This window comes from Pararge aegeria, chromosome 22 (assembly GCF_905163445.1).
Source record: "Pararge aegeria chromosome 22, ilParAegt1.1, whole genome shotgun sequence".
NCBI lineage: Eukaryota > Metazoa > Arthropoda > Insecta > Lepidoptera > Nymphalidae > Pararge > Pararge aegeria.
This window is the reverse complement of record NC_053201.1, coordinates 9399746-9421892: the sequence shown is the minus strand read 5'-3', so window position 1 is coordinate 9421892 and position 22147 is coordinate 9399746. Positions and strand designations below refer to the sequence as shown.

Sequence of the window (22147 nt, the reverse complement as noted above, 5' to 3'; positions counted from 1 at the left end):
GGAATATTTCATTTTTAATAAAAAATTAAAATCTTATAAGCGTAGGTACAAGTTCGTTGCCTTAACCAGTTTGTTGATGCGAAGTATCGTTAATGTGTTCGAATCATTTTCTGCTTTGTCAATAATAAAGTTTTCAAACATTCAAGGAGATGAAATTTTGTATGGGATCATCACTCTCATAATTTTGCATTTTCAGTAAAAGGGGTTTTCAAACATTCAAGGGGATGAAAGTTTGTATAGTTTGAAAAAAACAAACATCCTATTTATACACAAAGGGTACACAGTACTGTACAACTTAACCTAGTTCACTTACATCAGCTTCGGGGATAATAAAGTCTTCAGCGGTGACGTTCACGAAGCGGATCGACCCGGATTTGTCGACTGCCTCCTCGGGAATCTCCTTTATCGTCACGTTCACAGTCGCCTCGACCCAGTGGAATGGTACGAGTGGCTCGTTTTGCTCCGTCACCTATTGGAAATGAAATGGGGATTAAAAACCGGCCAAGTGCGACTCGGCATCGCACACAAAGGGTTCCGTATCATTATCTATAACAACGGCAAAAAAAAATTGTCTGTTGTATGAGAGCCCCCGTAAATATTCATTTTTATGTTAGGCATGTTTCAGTTAATACCCGTTTTTTTTGTTTAAAGGCTTTTTCTACATTTCAGCTCTTTGCCTCTATTAAAACTATAATTGACTCGGTTAATAATATAATATATTTGATTCTAGCTGTCATTTTGTACCTTAGGGTCGTTTAGAAAATGAATATTTATGTATTCACATATTTTACCTAATTCAAAAACTCTAAATGACAGAGTAGTGCTATATTTTTTATACTCTTTCCATTATATATGAAAAGTACAAAATTCAATCTACCTTCTACAGGTTTTGCATTACGTTGATATTATCAAGTTAATTATTTATTAAAGCGATAAGTCTGTTTGGGTTTTAATACTATTATTATTAAAAAAATATAGCGTAAGTTGAGAGGGATCCGTGAGTTAAATCGTTGCAAATCCAAAAATTTACAATTAAACACAGTTTGAAGTCAATTTATATTGATTAATAAAAATTAAGTTAAAACTGGGTTTAACTGTAACATGTTTTATTAATATTTATTAGGGAAACCCTCCAGGCATCCTAGGATTATACAATCATAGAAAAGCTAATATCCCAGTAGCTACATAGTTTGAACTTAAATTAAACGTGACCCTATATGACTTCCGAAAATTGGGATGTTTAAAGTTAGTCGCAGACTGCTACAATAAGCCATAAAACCGCATGAGTCTGCTTTTCTCGGCAGAATCTGTACGTTAAATATACTACGACAATACACACATCGCCATCTAGCCCCAAAGTAAGCGTAGCTTGTGTTATGGGTACTAAGATGAATGATGAATATTTTTTTATGAATATAATACACATAAATACTTATAATATACAGATGAACACCCAGACACTGAAAAACATTCATGTTCATCACACAAACACTCTCCAGTTGTGGAAATCGAACCCACGGCCTTGGACTCAGAAAGCAGGGTCGCTGCCCACTGCGCCACTCGGCCGTCAAATCGTTACGTCGTCTACGTTATCCTAAGTTCGCATTGTTTAACTGAATTTTAATAGATTTGCCGATAATCATCGTCCCAAAAAACTTTGCTATGAAACCTTAGTAGCACCAGTGTACCGTATCGGGCACTTCATAATTACATTTTTTTTTAATAATCATAGCGTCCCCGATGCGATCGTAATTTTTAATAACATAGCCCAGCACCGCAAATAATACGCTCCAACAGTGTGACTCGTGTTTTTGGCATCATCGACATTTAACATTGGCATTTCGACAACATCGAACAAATTAGGATGGTTTTTGTAGAAGGTATTTAAGTCGCCGACCAAGACTAGCATTGATTAACATTTCTTGGAAAGGATAAAAAAATATCTTTTCCCACAGACAACTTTATCAATTTGCCATGTATTGGCGCACTATAAACGTAGGTACACTTCTATACTGTTGCCATGCTTTGGCAGGTGGAAACGTTAATTTTATCACTAGTCAGGACATAAAATCAAAATAATTCATTTATTTCAAGTAGAATTAATTTAACAACAAACAACTTTTGAAACGTCAAGTCAGTCAGTTTGTAGTGACCCTACCGGGGGATATAACTTTTATCTCTAACCGTACAGCAGTGGGATATTAATAAGCCGAGGATAATGATATGACGTAACGGTATCGGTTCTTGATTATCTTGCGGCTCTGGGAGCAGTGTGCGATGAACTAAAATAGGATCATTTGGCACCACTACCTAGAACTCAAGTCAGTCGGTCAGGTCACGCGGCGAATGCTTTAACATTTAATTATTAACTTTCCCGCAACTACGAGCCCAAGAGAACTGGCAAATATAAATAGAACGGGAGCCGGCGCAATCTTTTCAGTCTATATTAATTTTTCAACAACAAAGATGATTCTTTGGCATGAGATTCCAAAAATTAACTGGATATTTCTAGCGTTTCGAAACTTTTTTGTTTGTTTTCTTGCGCAAAATAGTTTAATATTAAATGCTTAAACTTTAACCGTGCAAAAGTATTCATCGCCCGAGAATTATTTTAAGTAATGAAGCAGGAACCCAACGTCCATCTTCCACGAATTAAGCTCATATTCTTAGTTACTTCGGTCACGTCAAATTCAAATTCAAATTCAAAATTCAAATTCAAATTCAAAATTCATTTATTTCAAGTAGGCCTAATATAAGCACTTTTGAAACGTCAAGTCTGTCTGTTTGTAGTGATTCTACCACCGGTTCGGAAGGCAGGTTCTCAGGTCAGGAACAATGTCGCATGTTCCACTGACATGGTACGGTAGATCATTTATATACACTAAAAATAGAAAAGAACCCAAAATCGAGCCTTGTGGGACACCCATTGAGGTATTTGAACCCTGAGACTTTGCATCATTTATGCAAACTTTACCATCATCATCATCATCGTCATCATCATTATCATGCACGGGTACGGGTGTCCTCTCAGAAAGAGAATAGTTGCGCCATAGTCTAGCCTTTAAGAACATTATGGACAACTCTCAGGAATGCAGGTTTCCTCACGTGGTTTTCCTTCAACGTTGAAGCAAGTGATATTTGATTCTTTAAATTTAAAAAAAACCATTGTGGTGTAAGGGAAACTTGCGGATTGCACTAGTTAAATTGGACGGGCCAAACGAAGGCTGCGATTGCAGCCCCCTACATGAATGTACTAGAAAGGAAACCAACAGGATAGAGTGAAAACGGATTGACACGCAGGCAGCAATACCCAAGTGACGATCACAACCATTCTGCCAAGACAGGAGCTAATAAAAAAAAAATTCAAAACTTACGTTAAACCTAAGTATGTAGGTTCCATTTGGCGTGCCTTCTTTCATAGTGATCATCCCAGTGTTGCTATGCACGTCGAAATACGGACTTCTCTGTTCGTAAGATGGCAGCCACATGAACCGTTTGTCTGGAAGATCCCAATCATCCGGGTCGTTGACAAATACACGTCCAATTTCCGTATCTGGAGCTTCACCCTGCACAAAACATAATATGTTAGATATATGATACATTTGAATTACATTTAACTTGAGGCACACGAACAAAAGCTGTGAAAGTAGCCGAAATAAAATCTAAGGAATGGATTATCATTGAAATGCAAAACGTCATGCGCTACAATATGTTATAAATAAACCGAATATTGCTAAAAAAAAATTGAAAAACTAAGTATATTTAAAACCGTATTTTTTTTATTCTGAAGTACCGACAGCTCCTAGACTACTGACTGTAGTACTCTTAACGTAGTTTTTTTAGTTCTAATGACTTCGCGAGTTCAAGTTTTCGAACTTCAAATGGTTGGTTGACCTAAATATTTATATTGTATTTCTGATATCATTATGTTAAAACACCGTATATATATATATATATTATCAAAGTCGACTCAGATAACATTCTTTACCCCGCTATATAAGCTTTTAGTACCTTAATTTGCTTTATTGAGTCAAATGTTTATGAAATAACGCTCCGATAGCTTTCAACGTACGTGTTTATTTTGTTACAAGTAGACACGCGTGCGTACGCTTTCTGTACGATCATTATTTTGCCGTATGAAATTATTACGGGAATTTGTTAGTTCCTTGATTAATTATTTATAAACGTATCACGTCTTGTATTCGAACACCAATTTAACTTGTATACACATTTTTGATAGACAAAAATATATAAATAATTAATTATATCTAACTGTATATATATATGTTATGTGAGTCGCATTATCAATATTTCTTCTGAGAAACTGAGACTTCTTCTGAGAAACTCATGGCCTCGTATAGCTAATAAGTATTACTTACAGTTGAGAATTATAATTTTGTTAACAATAATAAGATTTTTTTCGCTCTGCTGGTTCTTACAGTAAACGGGAAGACGTCGACGTTCTGTGAGATCATATCTCGCCTTAGTTTAGTCTTGCGATGATTGGGACGATGAAGGGGTAAAATAATCTATGCGCTTAGAAGAATATCTACGTCCGGGATGACTATTAAGAGAAACACAGAATGCCTAATTTTCCTTTGGGGTATTCTTTATGTTCGATTTGTAAACAGAGAATTCTGTTTTTACAACCTTTTGCAATGTAAATAGTATAGTATAGTATAGTATAGTATAATATAGTATAAATAGCATAGTATAGTATAGTATACATAAATATTGACATTCCTAAAATCATGCTCTTGTTTTTTAATGTTAAGTACTTGTAGTAATCTGAAAAAACCTTCCGACTTATTGATCTTTCAAAAAATGGACAAAATCTGTTTAGCCGAAAAGCCCGAAATACGATGCCACAGTCACACACGTTCACACGCACACATGCACACACAGATACACACACACGCACACATGTACATATATCCACAAATTTACGTTAAGCTTTTAAAACCCCGTACTTTTTGCTTCGGGGTTTAAAAATTGGGTTATACGTAGGAAGTTAAGACTATTAGAACTATTAATAAATCACGAACAAAATTGCGTCTAAACGCCGTTTGTTTCCAGCAAAGTTAAAATAACGAGTCGTTAGTCCGAAACTTCATTAGGTCCGTACTCTGTCGTATTTGTGGGTGGGTCGTCGCCTCATTAACCGAGTCGGGTCAGGACTCTGCGAGAGTTGAATGCTTTGCGGCGGGCGGCCTTTGATTTGCTTTTATTTAAAACTACACTATCCACTATGCGACGGATTCTTACTATGCTGCCCTATTTTGAAGAAAAAACTGTTTTTTTTATATTTTCATATACATGTGCCAAATATTATAAAGATCGCTGCAATGGTTGAGCCGGAAACAGGTAACAAAAAAATAAACACACACCTACAACATGGAAAAGCAACGTTGGAGAATACTAAGTGTGGTTTATCAAATAGATTAAGTTCTTAATAACATTGCACGCTTAGTTTAGAGAAGGTATAGTAAAGAGTCGTTAAGCATCTTCATTAAGAACGGAGCATTCTGTCGCATTTGCGGGTAAGTCGCCCGCCCCATTAACTTAGTCGGGTACTCACCCCGCAAGTTTAATGCGGTGTTGTGGTCTTTGATTTATATCTAAGTAGCTGATGCCAGCGACTTCATCAACTTTTAAAATAGGCGAAGAGTCAGAATACTTCGCCTGTTATGCTTGTCCCTACTAAGATATCATGGCTAGGCTGCCAGTATGGCCAGGCAGGAGACAAAATTTATATCCCCTGATTATATCACCCGACAATAGATAAAAATTGCAAAAAGCATAACTTAATTTAGCATTTTAATAACAGGGACTAGTAGAAGATTTCCTCAATTTAGTATTCATCATTGTCATCATCATTGTCATCATCATCATCATCATCATCATATCAACTTATTACCGGCTTATTACATTGGCACGCGTCTTCTCCCACGATCACTACGCTAGCCCAGTGCGGCAGGGTGATTACGTATCTCGCGACAGGCTTGCGACAGGCGTAAATCTTGCAATCACTGCTGTCAAACGTCACTTTTCCATACAATAAATAAACAAAAGCGACGTTTGACAGCAGTGATTGCAAGATTTATGCCTGTCGCAAACCTGTCGCGAGATACGTTATCACCCTGCCGATGGCTGGACTTAGCACGCCTATGAGCAGTGAACATTATGGAGAACTCGCCCTCACGCATGCAAGTTTCCTCACAATGTATTCGGGACTTCTCTAAAGCATAAGGATATCTCCAGCGTTCCCCAGGTATACGAAAATTAATAACAATGATTCTACTTATCTTATTTTAACTCAAAAACTAATAGCATTCTGACTGCCTGAATAGGTTGTATCATGTTTGTTAGGCCATAAATATAACCGTATAAATGTAACTCTATGCTTTTAATAAAAAAAATTATGTATTATTTTTAGTTAAAAGCCTTTACAAGGTATACGCTTTACTTATATAACTTTCGAGTCCTCTTCCTTTACTTTACGGTCTACCCCACTTTCAATTACAAATAAGTTAAAAATGACTAATTAAGATAAACTTATTGACTTAAAAATAAAACTTCAATTCTCGAGGCAACTCTATTTAATTCATAGCGAGCTGAGTGCTGACGACTGTTTTATTTACAATCAAATTTATTACGCGTTTTAGGTGTTTTAGAAAATAAAGGCAAGTATTTCGAAGGCCATACTAAATTTATCCGGAATAAAACCACTGCTACTAAGGAAAATCAGGGCGAGGCAGTAAAAACTGCCTCCCCTCTAATCCCAGTTTACGCGTACGCACCGCACTAAACCCACTTTCATTAAGGCAAAATTAACATTTTAATGGTCATATATTATAGAATAGAATAAGGGCATTATGACAAAGGATTATGAGGTTATCGGATCTATATACTCTTCTCAGTATAGATCAATAGATTCAATTATACATTGTTTCGTCCTGACTCGCCATCGCTTTCACTTTATTTATAATATTATATTTATCCTACTGTAATATATTCATTCATTCATTCATTAATTCATACGTTCATCATTCATTGATTCATTAATTCATTCATAATATTATAAATGTCAATGTAAGTTTGTTTGTTACGCTTTTACGCAAAAACTACTAAACCGATCCTCGTGAAACTTTGTGCACATATTCTTGGAAGTATTAGAAGTAACAAAGGATACTTTTTATCCCTTTTAGCTCAGTTCTCCCAAAGGGAGAGGGGATGAAAGTGTTTGACGAATTTACACCATAACTTCGACAAATGATAACTTATTTAAATAATTAATTTTCTACTAGAGAGGTTATAATATTATGTGTTTAATTTTGCCCAAACTTTGTGTAGATCTGATGAATGTGGTTGAAGATAGAGGACAGAAGTCCTCAGCAGTCAGCAGCAAACCCCTCATTTAAGGTTTAGCGATACTGAATACATAATTGCTGCCAAATTTATGAGGACTTCAGTGCAGGATTAAATAAAAAACGTTAGAAATGTTCTTTGTTAACCTTTAGCATACGAATCACCATACAATGCGATTTCGATTCTTCCTTTAACGATTACTATTCTTTGTAAGTGATATAAGGAGCTGATACTGATTAGACAGTTCTTTTTAGATATTGTTTAGGTATTGTTAGATTTTTGTTATTACTACGTAAATTGAAAAATTTATTTTGAAAAACTACGCCAGTATTTATTTTTTATATTAATACAAAACTTAAAAATTTCAGTAGAACTACATCTAAATTGAATGCCACATGTCTCTCCAAAAACAAAATCAAACGCAAAAAACTCGCGGGAAACTGCTAGTTATATTATAAATGTGAAAGTGTGGATGTTTGTTACTCAATCACGCAAAAACGGCAGAACGGATTTGGATGAAATTTAGCATGCATGTAGCTTTTGACATGGAAAAGAACATAGGCTACCTTTTATTAGGATTCCTTAAAATTTTTCTGAGGGAAATTGAAAATTGTTTACGAGCTAAGTCGCGGGCTTTGAAATTCGGTATACATGTCACATACGCTATGGAAAAGGATATGTACTTTCTATACCTATCTCTCAAATAGTTCCCGTGGTAGGATTTGAAATTATTAACGAACGAAGGTTGAGAACAAGTCTGAAGTCCACGCAGACGAAGTCGCGGGCAGAAGCTAGTATTTTTAATAAAATATGTTGAGGTATATGGACATTTCATTCATGTTTTCATTTTTATCATATCACATATTCATCTCATGAATCATCATAATATTAATTATAGAAAATAATGATGATATCAATGACCATAATTTTAATTTGGATATCATAAGGGTATTATGAAAATGGATTATCAGTTTATCGGATCTAGTTAAACATGACATAAATGATTTCACAATTGACGTTCATACTTAATGAAGCTTTGATAGTTTAAATTTTGGTAAGTTCAAAGTTTTATGTATAATTAATTATAGAATAGAAGGTATTATGACATAGAATGATGAATTTGTCGAATCTATATTCAGGACTCAATTATTCAAAGTCTTGGTCGGAGTCATGGCCTCATTCGCGTTTTGATATAATATTTAACCTCTATACAATTCTTATGAATATATAACCTATCTTAATATTTTAGTGTATCTATAAATTAATGTGTTTACATATCGCACGAACTTCGCTCGCATTAAAACTCTTTTGACGAGGGTTCATAGAAATTTATTCAGACAGATATGGAGGAAGGTAATTATTATGATAAAATATGGCTAATACAACTAATAGGCCACACAGAGATTTACGTATACGGATAGCCCAGTGGAATTTAGCTTCATTTTCAGTGGGCCGAGTTCGAATCCCAGAACGCACCTGTAACTTTTTAAGTTATGTGCGTTTTAAGCAATTCAAATATTACTCGCTTCAACGGTGGAGGATCGTGAGAAAACCTGCATGCCAGAGAGTTCTCTATAATGTTCTTAAAGGCCAGTGGAGTACACACGCAATGGGGCAGCTAGGTGGACTACGGCCCTTCGGATCGTGGGAGGAGACCGCTTTATTAATCTAAAAGAAATGGAAAAGATGGATGGACTTTGTCATCCAATCATGTTAGAACGGCCGAACTGATCTGGGTGAAAATTTACGAGCAGTTTTTCAGAGAGCAGTGTATCGATATGTTCTTTTTCAGTGTTAGTGCATGGGACAGAGAATAACAAAGATATACAGATCAAAAATTCCACGCGAATGAAGTCGTGGGCTACAACTAGTACGGACATAGTTTCAATCTCTGCGACTTCACCTCACTACGGGATATAAAATATTTAATGTCAAATACTTGAAAATCCTGCGGTTGAAAATAAAAGTCCTATCTGGTCCCAGGAGTCGCAAAGTAGGAATCGTAAAATTGTTTATAGTGACTTGTAAAGAGCAATGAATCCGTTACGGCCATTGTTACAGATATTTTCATGTTTTATACCGCACTTTGTAGCGCTGTTGAATGCAAATTTTATTTTAATAGTGTCTCGAGCAATCGCCGCTTCAAATGCATGGAAATATTAGGTACCAGCCGTAAGTTATTAAAACGCTCGGTCTCTATGCTAATTTCGAAAGAAACAAATGACTTTCGAATCATGAACACAAAATGGAGCTAACTTTTGTCACCATGTAAAAAATCTCAACATAATAAGTTGCTATAAATATAGGTTTAAGGTTTCAGTCTTAAATTTTGCAATAACCTATTAATATTATTTAAAAGAGAGCACAACCAAATCACGTTACTATAGTTATTGCCTTCAAACTTTACTTTTAAAAACATTTAGTACAATTATCAAGAAGTAGTGAGTTCAGTAAAAAAAAATAAACCAGATATTCACGCGTTAAGGATTTTGAATGAAGTCTTATAATAATTTTAAATGGAACTGTTATCAGTTACGATCAGAACCTGCACAACCAGAAGTGTACTGTTTTCCATGAAAATCTCGTTACTAGGTTTGACGAGAAAGGTAAATAATATGTATGGAAATTTAACAGCGGCGGCGCGGGTCATGTTGATTGAAAAGCATGGTGTTGTATGGTGAACTCAATTCACCATACAAATTGAACTGTCAATGTTGAAAAAGTTCCATGCCTGATACTGGATTTGTATAACATTGAAATCTTAATTATAATTATACACAGAAATAAAAAAATATCAGTTGCCTTGCGTATGTCTCGCATACACTCGAAAATGGCTCCATCCATGACACTCATTTTTGTTTTGTGAGAATCAATACTGCGGTGGCTTAGACAAAGATTAAAATACCCCAAATGGATTATCCTTAGAAACCTTCTTAAAAATATTCATCATCATGGACAGTTTAGATTTTGAATATCACTTTACATTAAAAAACAAGAGCTTTATGCTTTTATATTATATTTAGATTTAAAAAAAGATGCAGACGACATATTATATTCAGCTCTCATTCCCATTGAGCAGTACGCAACGTGTCATCATCATCATCATATCAACCCATTACCGGCCCACTATTGGGCACGGGTCTCCCCCCACAATGAGAAGGGGTTAAGGCCGTGGTCCACCACGCTGGCCCAGTGCGGATAGGTGGACTCCACATTTCTTTGAGAGCATTATGTAGAACTCCGGCTTCGGCTCCGGCAAGCCGGTTTGCTTACGACGTTTTCCTTCACCGTTGAAGCAAGCAAGTTTAATTACTTAAAAAGCACATAACTTACAAAAGTTAGAGGTGCGTGCTGGGATAAGAACCCGGCCCGCCGGAAAGTGGAGTCCAGCTCTTACCCAATGCGCTATCACAGCTTACGTAACGTAATGTGCAAATTGCAATCAGCTTAAATCCACACTTCCACTCCACAAAACATAAACATATACACGTTAATAAACCTCAAAGCTAAAATGGCTACGGCATTTCACAAAAGTCATGCAAAACAGAAATAATAGCCAACAAAATAGAGCGTGAAGGCTTTTTAATTAACTTAATAGATATTATTATTACAGCTCGTCGCTCATTTGATGGCAAAATGTGAAATGGAATCACACGAAATTGAATTACTGCGAAATTTTATTTCGCCACAGTTAACTCTAGCGTAAATATTTTTAAAATTAAGCGACTTACTTTAAACCTTTTTTTTTATAGCAGTAGATAAACGAAAATCTTTATTGGATTTCGAGGACGTTTTAATTGCATATACACTGTTGGATAAAAACCTACAACGTACTTATTAGTACAACTATAGACAGAAAATTTCCCTAGTACCTAAAGCGGTTTGTGTTTGAGAATGGTATCAAGAAACGAAATCTATGAATCAATTAAAGAGCTTCTTTATACAAGCGTTGACTGGGTTTATTGACCGCTCGTGTTAAATTTTCCATTTTCCAGAATACAATGGTGCAGCACAACGCAGGTGAAAAGGCAGTTTGATGTATCACATATAATTCCCTTTTTTTATAAATATCGATTATTTAATTTAAAAACCTAGTTTCAAGCTCAAACCACGGAAACTCGGGCTCCTAACCTACTAGTAACCTTACGTAGTAAAACGATTAGTTTTGGTTCACTATTGAAAGTATTTGCAATAATACTATAATAATACTACATCAAAAGAATTATCATACTTTACTTGTTAAATGAGAACTAAAATATAACAGATATTAATAATATATAAGCCATACAAGATAATAACAGCAAAAAGAATTTTGCATCTGCATTTTAATATACTGATAAAAATAAACCTGTTTATACAGAAATAATGATGTAAGCAAATACGCCAAACGATATCAATGTACCGATAAAGGAACTTAGAAATTAATTTTAAATTTTAAACCATCCAGTACGCCATAGACAAAGATAAAACGTAAAACCAAAGTTAACAAAACGGGAAATATACAGTCAAAATGGTCGATGGAAATACATTTTGTTTAACGACTTCGTTACTGATATTTTCTTTCACAGAAAAGTAAAACAAATTAAATTCATGCAACTAACCAACTTGCAAATTCAATGCAATGAATAAACGGTGATCGGATCCACCATGAAAGAAAACTTAGATTATGAACGAAAATTAAAATCTATTGAATCTAAACCATCGATGAATCTGAATCCGAACATCAAATTGAGCTGTTAGAAAAATAAAAGTATACGTTTTAAGCTCTGTATATTCTTGGAATAATCTCATTGAAAGAATTTACGAAAGTGTATTTATTATATTTTCGACCCTTGATTAATGTTCGGAATGCGGGAATAAAAATATTTTTTACGCAAATTGTTCAATGAAACTGTTCCGTAATATAATAGCTCGGTTTCATTGAACAATTTTCGAAAACAAATGAAGTAGGTACTTAATTAATAAGCTGACATTTTTACACGTAGCTTCATAATAATTACTTAACTTATTATCAATAACTCGGCATACACGTCACATCAATCAGAAATAAACATGTGAGTTCATTTTACGTTAAACTGTTTTTGGCGTAAAACAAACGTCGCAGTTTCATAAAACGTTAGTACAACCATTAGACCATTTTTACTAAAAGTTACCCTACTGTTGTACAAAATAATCGCCAATTTGTACTTACGTAATACCTCCAGCTGTACATTTCATTGAAGTACGTTTCCGTCTGATAGCATTTTGGAAAAAAATTATGATAAGAACATTGGATTTACTAGTAGATATGCTCGCATACTGAAATACGCTCTTCACGGTTTTAATGTCAATATATAACCAAATCCATTCTAAACATTTTCAATCGATAAATCACCTACTGATGGGTGCAACCCTCCTACCTATCACGACAAGAATTTAGGATTTAGACCGTCCACGTTATATTACTATCAAAATATTATACCAATGATAATAACCGGTATTGACGGATAGGACAGCTCTTCAGCAGACAAGAGTTAGACCATGCCAATCGCCAACGTCCGAACTCCAAGTTGGTACAGTGAATCTCTCAAAAAGAAAACCTAACAATTCCTAAAAAAAAAATTGACAAAAATGCTGTTCACTAGACCAACGAGGTGTCGCTTCTATGAGCACTACCCTAAAGCTCGCGTTGGTAAACCGAAATCGATTTAGGAACTTGGAGAGCTCGAGATTAGATTTTGGTTTATTAATACGGGCCTATATATCGGTCACTGAAGACACGCACTAATGACAAGTTATGTGATTACAAAATTTCCGATGTAAAAATATCTGGGATATAGGTAGGGCATACCTAGGATTAAATGACAGTTAATACTTTAGCTCCGTGAAAAAAATTTATAGAAACATTAATCCCCTCACCCAGTGGCGTGCATTGCATATATGCAAATAAGCAGTGCATACCCTACCCTCAGGGTCTTAAAGAACCTTCAGATAGGACCATTAAAGTTTTGTAATTAAAAAAACACTAAGTAAAAAATATATGAAAGCGCCATCTAGTAATGAGCGGCCAAACTTCTAGGTCAAGTGTCGCTAGACAGGCGACAGCGCAACCAGCGCGCGCGAGGCGTAGGTATAGCTTATAAAATAAAAATTTCTACTTCGTATTTTATTATTTTCGTATCGTATTTATTATTTTTAACCGTAAATGCTAAACATTTACCTTTTAAAACACGTAAAAATACCTATATTATCATTTAAATCTCATGTTATCGATTGCAGGGTAAATCAATTATTATGAATCACTCGACATATGACGCCATCTACTGTTGCATAGAAATATCAAATAAAATAAGCACGCCCAAAGAAAGAATCGTTCTGCTAGATGTGTGCGTGCAAGTTAGTAGTGTGTGTCGTGTAATGTTATAATCGTGCGCTTGTACTTACAAGATTAGCATCGGTCTTGTGTGAACAGTTTCATTCATAAATTCTCTATGTATAGGTGTCTATAAGCACTGCTTACGGAAGTGGATAATCAATTACGTGTTTGATTTTTTTATGAAAAGTATTCCAGGAATTATTGGAAAGTGAGAAAGTTAACAATAAATATTGTTTCTATTTATTGTTGACATATCAAAATAAAATAGCGTTCGTACCCATACTTACAAAAAAATTAAAGACATATTTTGACTAATTTCGATTGCAATATTATCATTAGCATATTCAATCGCCATTATTGTTTACCTTCGAACAATGCTCTATGGCGTTGGTGATAAATAAACGGTTAAAGTGCATAAATTCAGCAACTTATAAAAGTTTGAGTAGTGATAGTTTAATGTGTTAACGTTATTTTATAGTTTATTCATTCATTTTATAATGAAAGCATATTCGTGCGGTATTTGTTTGGGTTCAGTGTGCCTGGAAAAAGTACTTAGAGACAACTTTAATTTCTATCCCTTTATCGTAAAATTAGAAATCATTCGCAAAGGAAGGTGTGTACCAATGTTACAAATATCCACAAAAAAAGGTGATAAAGTAAAACGTATGTGTAATAATAAATATTACGAAACCTATTCTTGACTAAGCGGCTTTGTACACACCAATCGATTATTTTGCTTTCCTTTTGTTTTATTGTCCAATATACGTAAAGTTTGAAATGATAAAGGATATTGTGATATTAATAATTTTCATCAAGACGCTAAAAACATGTTGGAAAAAAATATTATCATCTTCAGTGTGCTTAGAAAATGCTGCCGAATGGTGTGTCATAATTTTGTGACGTAAATCAGGGTATGTACTTTTATTCAATTAGCAGTAGATAGACGATAGTATTAAATCAATCAAAAATATAACTTTCGTAAAGTAATTTGAATATAAACCGACATATCTAAAATATAAATTTTACTTTATGTTTGTGCTGAACACCTTGTGCATACCCTGGGTCCAAGGGCTATGCACGCCACTGCCCTCACCGTATGAAATAATACATACAGATATTTCGTACAATATTTGGCCTCACATCGGAAATTTGCCACATATATTACTGACAATATTTTTTTGATGACGAAATAATTCGCAGAATACAAAAAGGAAAATGTTTCTTTCGTTATGAAAACTTAATAAATTATATTTTATTGGTAATTATGTTACTAAGGCATAAACCACGTTAGAAAATAATATTGTGTGAAAGGTATGTAAGAGAAAAGTACAAATACATATATGATATAGTCTTTCTTAGACTCAAAATAATTATGTTAACCACACAGGCATTTTATTATTTCAAAGGAAAGAAATATAATTTTCTGCGGGTAACTTAAAAAATAACAAATTTTGAAAATAAATATAATTTTTTTATCAAGTCTATCGAATTTACATTAACAATATCGTAATAATTTTGAACCAATAAAACGTAAGTATTGCCCCAGAATTGTGTCATATTCTGCTTCACTACAGCGCCATTACTAAAAAGGCATTATTATAAAATGGTTCACAGCTAGAATTTTACAGTACTTTACAGCGAAATCACCAATAAAAAGTTAATATACAAATGGATATATACGGAGCCTATAATATTTATGATGTAAGTATAATGAAAGTACTTTACTGAAATATTGTACTGGATGGTCTACGTAATTTGTCAGCATTTATTTGTCATAAATAATGCGTATAACATCAAACAACATCATTTGTACAATAAATACATTATGTACATTCAATTAATTATGTGTCATATTATTACTTTAGTAGGACGTGTTTCTTTTCCATTTCTGGCATTATTTTCACATCAATTCGCCGAATACAGTTACAAAAAATTGTTTTGTAAATGTACTCTTTGCTATTTATTTGCGTTATGTAAACAATAATTCTCATTTAGAAATTGATTTTTTTTTCTAATCGATCACCGTCTGCATCGTATTGCGTGTTATATTAAATACGAATAGAAACATCAAATATAATCATTATGTCTTTTTTTTTCATTGCAGCAGAACTGCAGAATTGTTCTTGGTAAATGCATTCACCGAAATATTGGACTGTATTTATCATAATTTACTAAGTCTGTAACTACATATATTTATTATCCATTATGAAACGTAAGTAATAAAAATACCTTGTAATTGTAGACATATATGTCACTGTGACCAGGACCCATGGGATTGTCGTTCCTGTCACCAATGACGACATGAAGAATAGAGACGCCGGTCAATCTTGGAGTTCCTGAATCGGTGATGGCTACAGGTATCTTATATTCTTTGCGTTGCTCGCGATCGAATGACACAAGGGTGGATAAAATGTTTCCTGCAAAAAAATATATAAATTATAAGAAAGAACCTAAACATTCAGTTTTAAATCTTAAAATCCATACACGTTTCAGATGCTTGTTAATTAAAAAGTTAATTGTTTAAGATGAAAAACAGACTCAAGAACACCTCGAAGATTTTAATTTTAATACCCATAACAAATTAGTACCCGGCACACGTAAAGATATTCGAAGACTTAACATAATTTAGTGTTGCGAATACCGCCGTGGAATTTTCATTTCCGAGTAACGAACACACGAGTTGTAAATACCAACCGTAATAGCTGTCTTAATGCCTACAAGACCGAAATGAACACACACGAATTAAAAGTTACTGAGACTCAAAACACTCGAAGAAAGTCTACTTACCTACTTAAACGAAAAAGTTTGTAACAGTTTGGTAGTAAATAATTTCCGCAGACACGAGTTACAATTATCAACACGCGAAGTTGAATGGGGAAACGGCTAAAATTGAATTGGCACTCCAAAACAAAGTTACGAGTTCGGCTTGGAACGCCATTTATTGCATTTTAACTACATTAATTGATCGGAAACTCGATTTCGGAGCCTCCTTAAAATTCCGCGTTGTTGAGATTGAGGGTACATTGAGAGGTGCTCGAGTAAGCTAGTAATTCGGTTATTTAAATTGCATCAAACGATCTTTTGAAAGGAAATCCTTCACAATCAAAACATTCTAAGTCCTAAAATTGTTGCCGTAGTCTCGCACAAAACGGTTTGGGTGAAAATTTTATATTCATCATCATCATATCGACCCATTACCGGCCCACTACAGGGCACGGGTCTCATACCACAATGAAAAGGTGTTAAGGCCGTAGTCCACCATGCTGGCCCAGTGCGGATTGGTGGACTCCACATACCTTTGAGAATATTATTCAGAGCTCTCAGGTATGCAGATTTCCTCACGATGTTTTCCTTAACTACATATAACACACATAACTTAGAAAAGTTAGAGGTTCGTTCTGGAATTCGAACTCGGCCCAAGGAAATTGAAATCGAGCTCCTACCCACTGAGCTATCACCGCTTTTATATTATTTTTAACTAATTTTACAGAAACAATTGAAACTGGTTTAAACCAGTTTAAATCTCAGTTATTCGTCAAACAAAATTGTGAAAAGGATGGCATTAATTAGAAATCTTTCATTCCCAGTTATTGAAGTCAGAAATCTTTTTGTTTGGTCTAAAGAATGATTAGTAAATATCTGTTTTAAAAAGCTCATCAAAATGCTCAATACAAAAGCCACTACTAGTCCCTCAATAATATAAGCCTCTCCCTTTCCTTGTTTTAGCATCCGGGTTCTTTGTTTATTCCTAATAATGCCAAGGTTGAGGGGTAAATAACTGTCTTTAAAATTTCCTCTTAGACATGCCGATTCCACCGCGATGTTTTCCATCTCCGGCGAGATCGTAAAAACGTCTTTTCAGTGATTTACGTGTTACGGCTTATTGGTAGGCATAGATTATACATAAATTCTTATATAGCGTCTTACCATCTTTTTCCAATATTATCTTTTTTCCATGATAAATCATGAGTTATATCGTTTTCGCAAGTACAAATAATCGGCTCCGCGACACCAACCAAGTGGTACTGTTCACTTAATATTTGTAAATGTAAATCTACCGTTTTATATGTGTAACAACAGAAATAAAAGTCGAAATAGGTGTGCGATTTATGTAAATTGAAGTAAGCGCGTCCCGAGAAACTTTTGAGATTTTAGGCTTATTTTCCTAACGTATACGCAGTTTATATCTAAGCTAGCTTCCCCAAACAGTACCCCTTTCATGAATCAAGTTAATTATGTAGTACACAGTCTGCGTTAAAACCCAATTAATATTCTGTAGCCTGAAATCGATTACTAGATAATTAATCAAATTTGGGCCACAGAAAAGGTTATCAGAGTTATTTATAGTACACTTGGGAACTATAACACCTGACAACGTGTGTCCCTTGATTTCTAAAATGAGAGCAGGTAAAAATGCCCGATTGCATTATAGCGTGGATATTCCCGAAATCGAGCCTGCAAAATGGCCGAGTGTAAAGGTTCAGAAAGTACATTTTCGAATTTAAGCACTAACTGTAGTATCCAATATTTATCGGGAACACATTCGAGAACATCTGATAATTTCTGGTTCTCCAAATTTAACGTTTTCATGCAAAGCGTGAAAACGCCCTAATTGCTTTACCTTGTATGTTTAATTTGGTAATCGTGTCGAATCAGAAGGAGGCCATTAAAAATAATTTGAATAAGTAGACGTTTGTAATTCCCGTAAATGATTTTAAAGCACCCATTTAAGAAATTGAACATTTTAGGTGCTTTTTGCAATTTCATCATTGTTTCAAATAAGTGCCATTTGCGATATTTCGGCATTATGTTTTTTAACTTTAAATGGGTGATCAAATGTAATATTATTATTACATAAAAAGTTTATTTTCTATTTCCGTCCTATTTTCTCACATACTTGGAATGGAATGCCTTTCCGAGCTCCGTGTTTTCTGCCTTTTCAACAGTAGGTATTTCGACTTTACTTTCGGGAGTTCGAATCCCAGCCCGCACCTCTAAACTTGCTTCGACGGTGAAGGAATACATCGTAAGGAAACCTGCAAGCCTAAAAGTTCTCCATAATGTTCTCAAAGGAGCGTGGAGTCCAATAATCCGCACTGGGCAAGCGGGGTGATCTACGGCCTTAACCTAAAACTTCTCATTGTGGTAGCAGAGCCGTGCTCCACAGGTCTAGCACGGGCAGATAATCCTTTTAAAGAAAAATCTATTTACTGTTCTTATTGGTGGCATAGAAACATTTAGTATTAATTTATATAATATACAATATATAGCTAAAATAAGTGCACCAACATCGTCTTAACGTAGGTACCACTATTATACGAGAAAGCAAGTACTAACTTAACATAGATTTATTCGACATATAAAACTTTTTAATTACCTTGTATATGGAACTTAGATCGGATATCGAAGCTCACGGACTCGTTGAGTGCGAAGGTAAAAGGCGGTCCATTTTCGTCGGAGTCGTAGTCCTTAGCCGTGAGAATAACAACCTGTCCGGGTGGTTCATTCTCATACCATATTACCGGCTGGGTCTGTGGATTAAAATCGTATGATGAAAGAATACAATTTTTTTTATTCCACTACAAGTTAGCCCTTGACTGTAATCTCACCAGGTGGTAAGTGATAATGCAGTCCATGATTGTAGCGGGCTAACCTGTTAGGGAGTATGGTAGTCATAACACTAATCGGTTTCTACGCGACATCGCACCGGAACACTAAATCGCTAAAGACTCCCACCAAACATTTATATTCTTTGTTTTAACATATAACTTATACTAATGTTTTCCTAACCCCAAAGGATAGTCAGATTGTAAATTTTATTCCATAACGCTTTTGACTGCAATCACAGGCTAACCTGTTTTAATATGTGCGATTTTAATATTTTATGAAAATAAAGCTTAATTTACTATACTCCCCGAAAAGCTAATGGGCTGATATGAGGGGCCCTATTATATCATGGATTTCCGCAAAGTAGAGCCTGCTGCTATCCAAGATAAAATTTTTTTTTTTTTTGTTTGTTTGTCAATGATTTTCATGTTGGCATGAAGTTCACAGTCTTTTAATAATAATAAAAAAGTAAATTATATATCAACAATTATACCTATGTATTACCTAACATACAGTTATTCGTTAGTTACGGTTTATTCGCAACTTCGAGGTTCTAAGCTCTGAATTATGCCTTCCTATGATAGAGGAGGCCTAACGTTACCTTTGCCAAGCCTATAGCTTGTCTTAGATTTTTGATAATATTTTAAATTGGCTTGGAAACTAACGAGATATAAGCAGTCTAAAACAACGTAGATATTTAAATAGGTTTACGAATCTAAATCGAATCTAAGCGCAGCGTTGGTCGACCCCCAACGAGGTGGACCGACGACATTAAGCGCGTCGCAAGTAGCCGCTGGATCCATGCGGCACAGAACCTTGGAATTGGGAACTCCCTACAAAAGACCTATGTCCAGTAGTTGACGTCTATCGGTTGATATGATGATGATGATGATTACGAATCAAAATAAAGCATCAAAGTAAATAAGTTCACAGATCAGATGATCTAATATGTCAGTGTATAAGGCGATATTATAGAAACAGAGATTAAGGTACCTGGCCGAAATCGGGGTAAAGAGGACCGCGTACAAAATGAGAAATAGCGAGGCCATAGGTAGGGGCATTTGCATGAAAAATTGACAAGTGGGTATATCCCAAGCGATTTTACCTAAAAGGAAACTTATAAGTGGGGTACGAATTGACTTGATAAGTAGGTAAGTACTACCCATGTTTTTTATGCTACCCGCATTACGCATGCTTATATTCCTATGGGAAACCTATGGAAATAATATGAAATGATACAATAAGGTTTCGAAAATTTAATGACAAATAATGAATATATTACGACAATACACACATAGCTATCTCGCCCCGAAGTAAGCGTAGCTTATGGGTTGTTATGGGTACTAAAATGACTGATGAATATTTTTATGAATAATATACCCAGACACCTGGAAAACATTCATGTTCATCACACAAACATTTTCCAGTCGAGGGAATCGAACCCACAACCTTGGACTCAGAAAGCAGGGTCGCTGTCCACTGCGCCAATCGGCCGTCAAAATTAGAAGGTCCCACCTTCTAATTTTGACGGCCGATTGGCGCAGTGGAATTAATATTGATGGAATAAAATAAAATTATAAATCTTTCAGGTGTTTCGTATATTCAGGGAATAAATTATTATTATTAATAATAACTTTTTCACTGAATATACTAATTATTATACATATAAGTTTATATCTCCCAAATAATTCGGCTTATGACAAGTTGAGGGGAAAAAGCTTGTTACAAACACAATCATATATCCTGTATTCTCTTATCACATCGCTTGCATTGTTGGAGAAAACAAACACCTCTCACTAAGCCCCATGCGATGATAGCAACGTAAGAGGATTTATTTATAAGGTGCTGTCGTTCCGTTTAGTTGCAGTAAATACAATATGTCTATTTGGTATGCGATGTTAAGTATGGTTTTTATTGTATGCCTCATAAGCGAAGCCTTGAGGTGGGTATTACTGTCAGTTTACGCACACCGAGTGATTCTCCAACCTAAAATGTAACTTTTTTATTCTTTATTGCTTTTATAAGTGCATATAAATAGACAAATGTGGAGAAAAAACACTCACGATATTTTTAAATATCTTCTTATTATTTTATTATTTAAACTAATTGAAAAAATGTTTAAAAAAAGTCCTGTCTTAGACGTCCGTGAGTCTGTATGTGCGGATCCCGTATCTTGTGGTCACGATAACGAGCGAAATACTTCATTTATCGGGTTGGTTTTTTTTTTATAGGGTTCAGTATTTTGAGGAATAGAAGACTATCACTTTTCACGGTATAATTAGACGTAGTTTAATTATTATTTACGAATAATCTCAATTTTATTGTAATGAATGAATGAGATTATGAGGCGTGCACTGTTGGATTTTCCAACTATTTTTATTTTTAGTAACATAGTATATGTACCATCCACTTTCCACCTATTCATCGGCTTCGCACGCTACGGATGCCGTTAAAATATCACCTTTAGTGATAAAGCCGCCGTTGCAGGGTGCACTAAGTACTATTACTGATTTCTTGGCATTTTTTCTATTGTGTTGTGTTGCATTCAAGTTTTTCTATTCTATTTCTATTTTTAATTTATTCTAGCTAACTAAGACATAGCGAAACGACTGTATGTTTCGGTTTTTTTGTTAATCCTTGGGCATTTTTTATTTTAACCACTGCACCAGAGAGGTAGACAAATGGTGGATATTGTACAACTTATCACTTTCTCTTTCGTCAGGGTTACGAGGGTAACATAAGGCTTAATAACAGTAGGTACTTCACTTCCCCTTTACTCGGTAGGACTAAAAATAACTATAAGCTCTTGATGTATAT

General features: G+C 34.8%; 1 protein-coding gene across 1 annotated transcript in view; it reads right to left on the bottom strand.

Annotated features, from left to right (window-relative positions):
• LOC120633612 (DE-cadherin) overlaps positions 1-22147 on the bottom strand; it is a 335396-nt gene that overhangs the window by 35213 nt on the left and 278036 nt on the right. The window contains exons 12-15 of the mRNA XM_039903854.1: positions 19101-19254; positions 15953-16140; positions 3375-3566; positions 314-469 (exon numbers count right to left, since the gene is read on the bottom strand). Coding sequence (XP_039759788.1) covers positions 314-469; positions 3375-3566; positions 15953-16140; positions 19101-19254 — 690 coding nt within the window. The remainder of the gene's footprint in view (positions 1-313; positions 470-3374; positions 3567-15952; positions 16141-19100; positions 19255-22147) is intronic.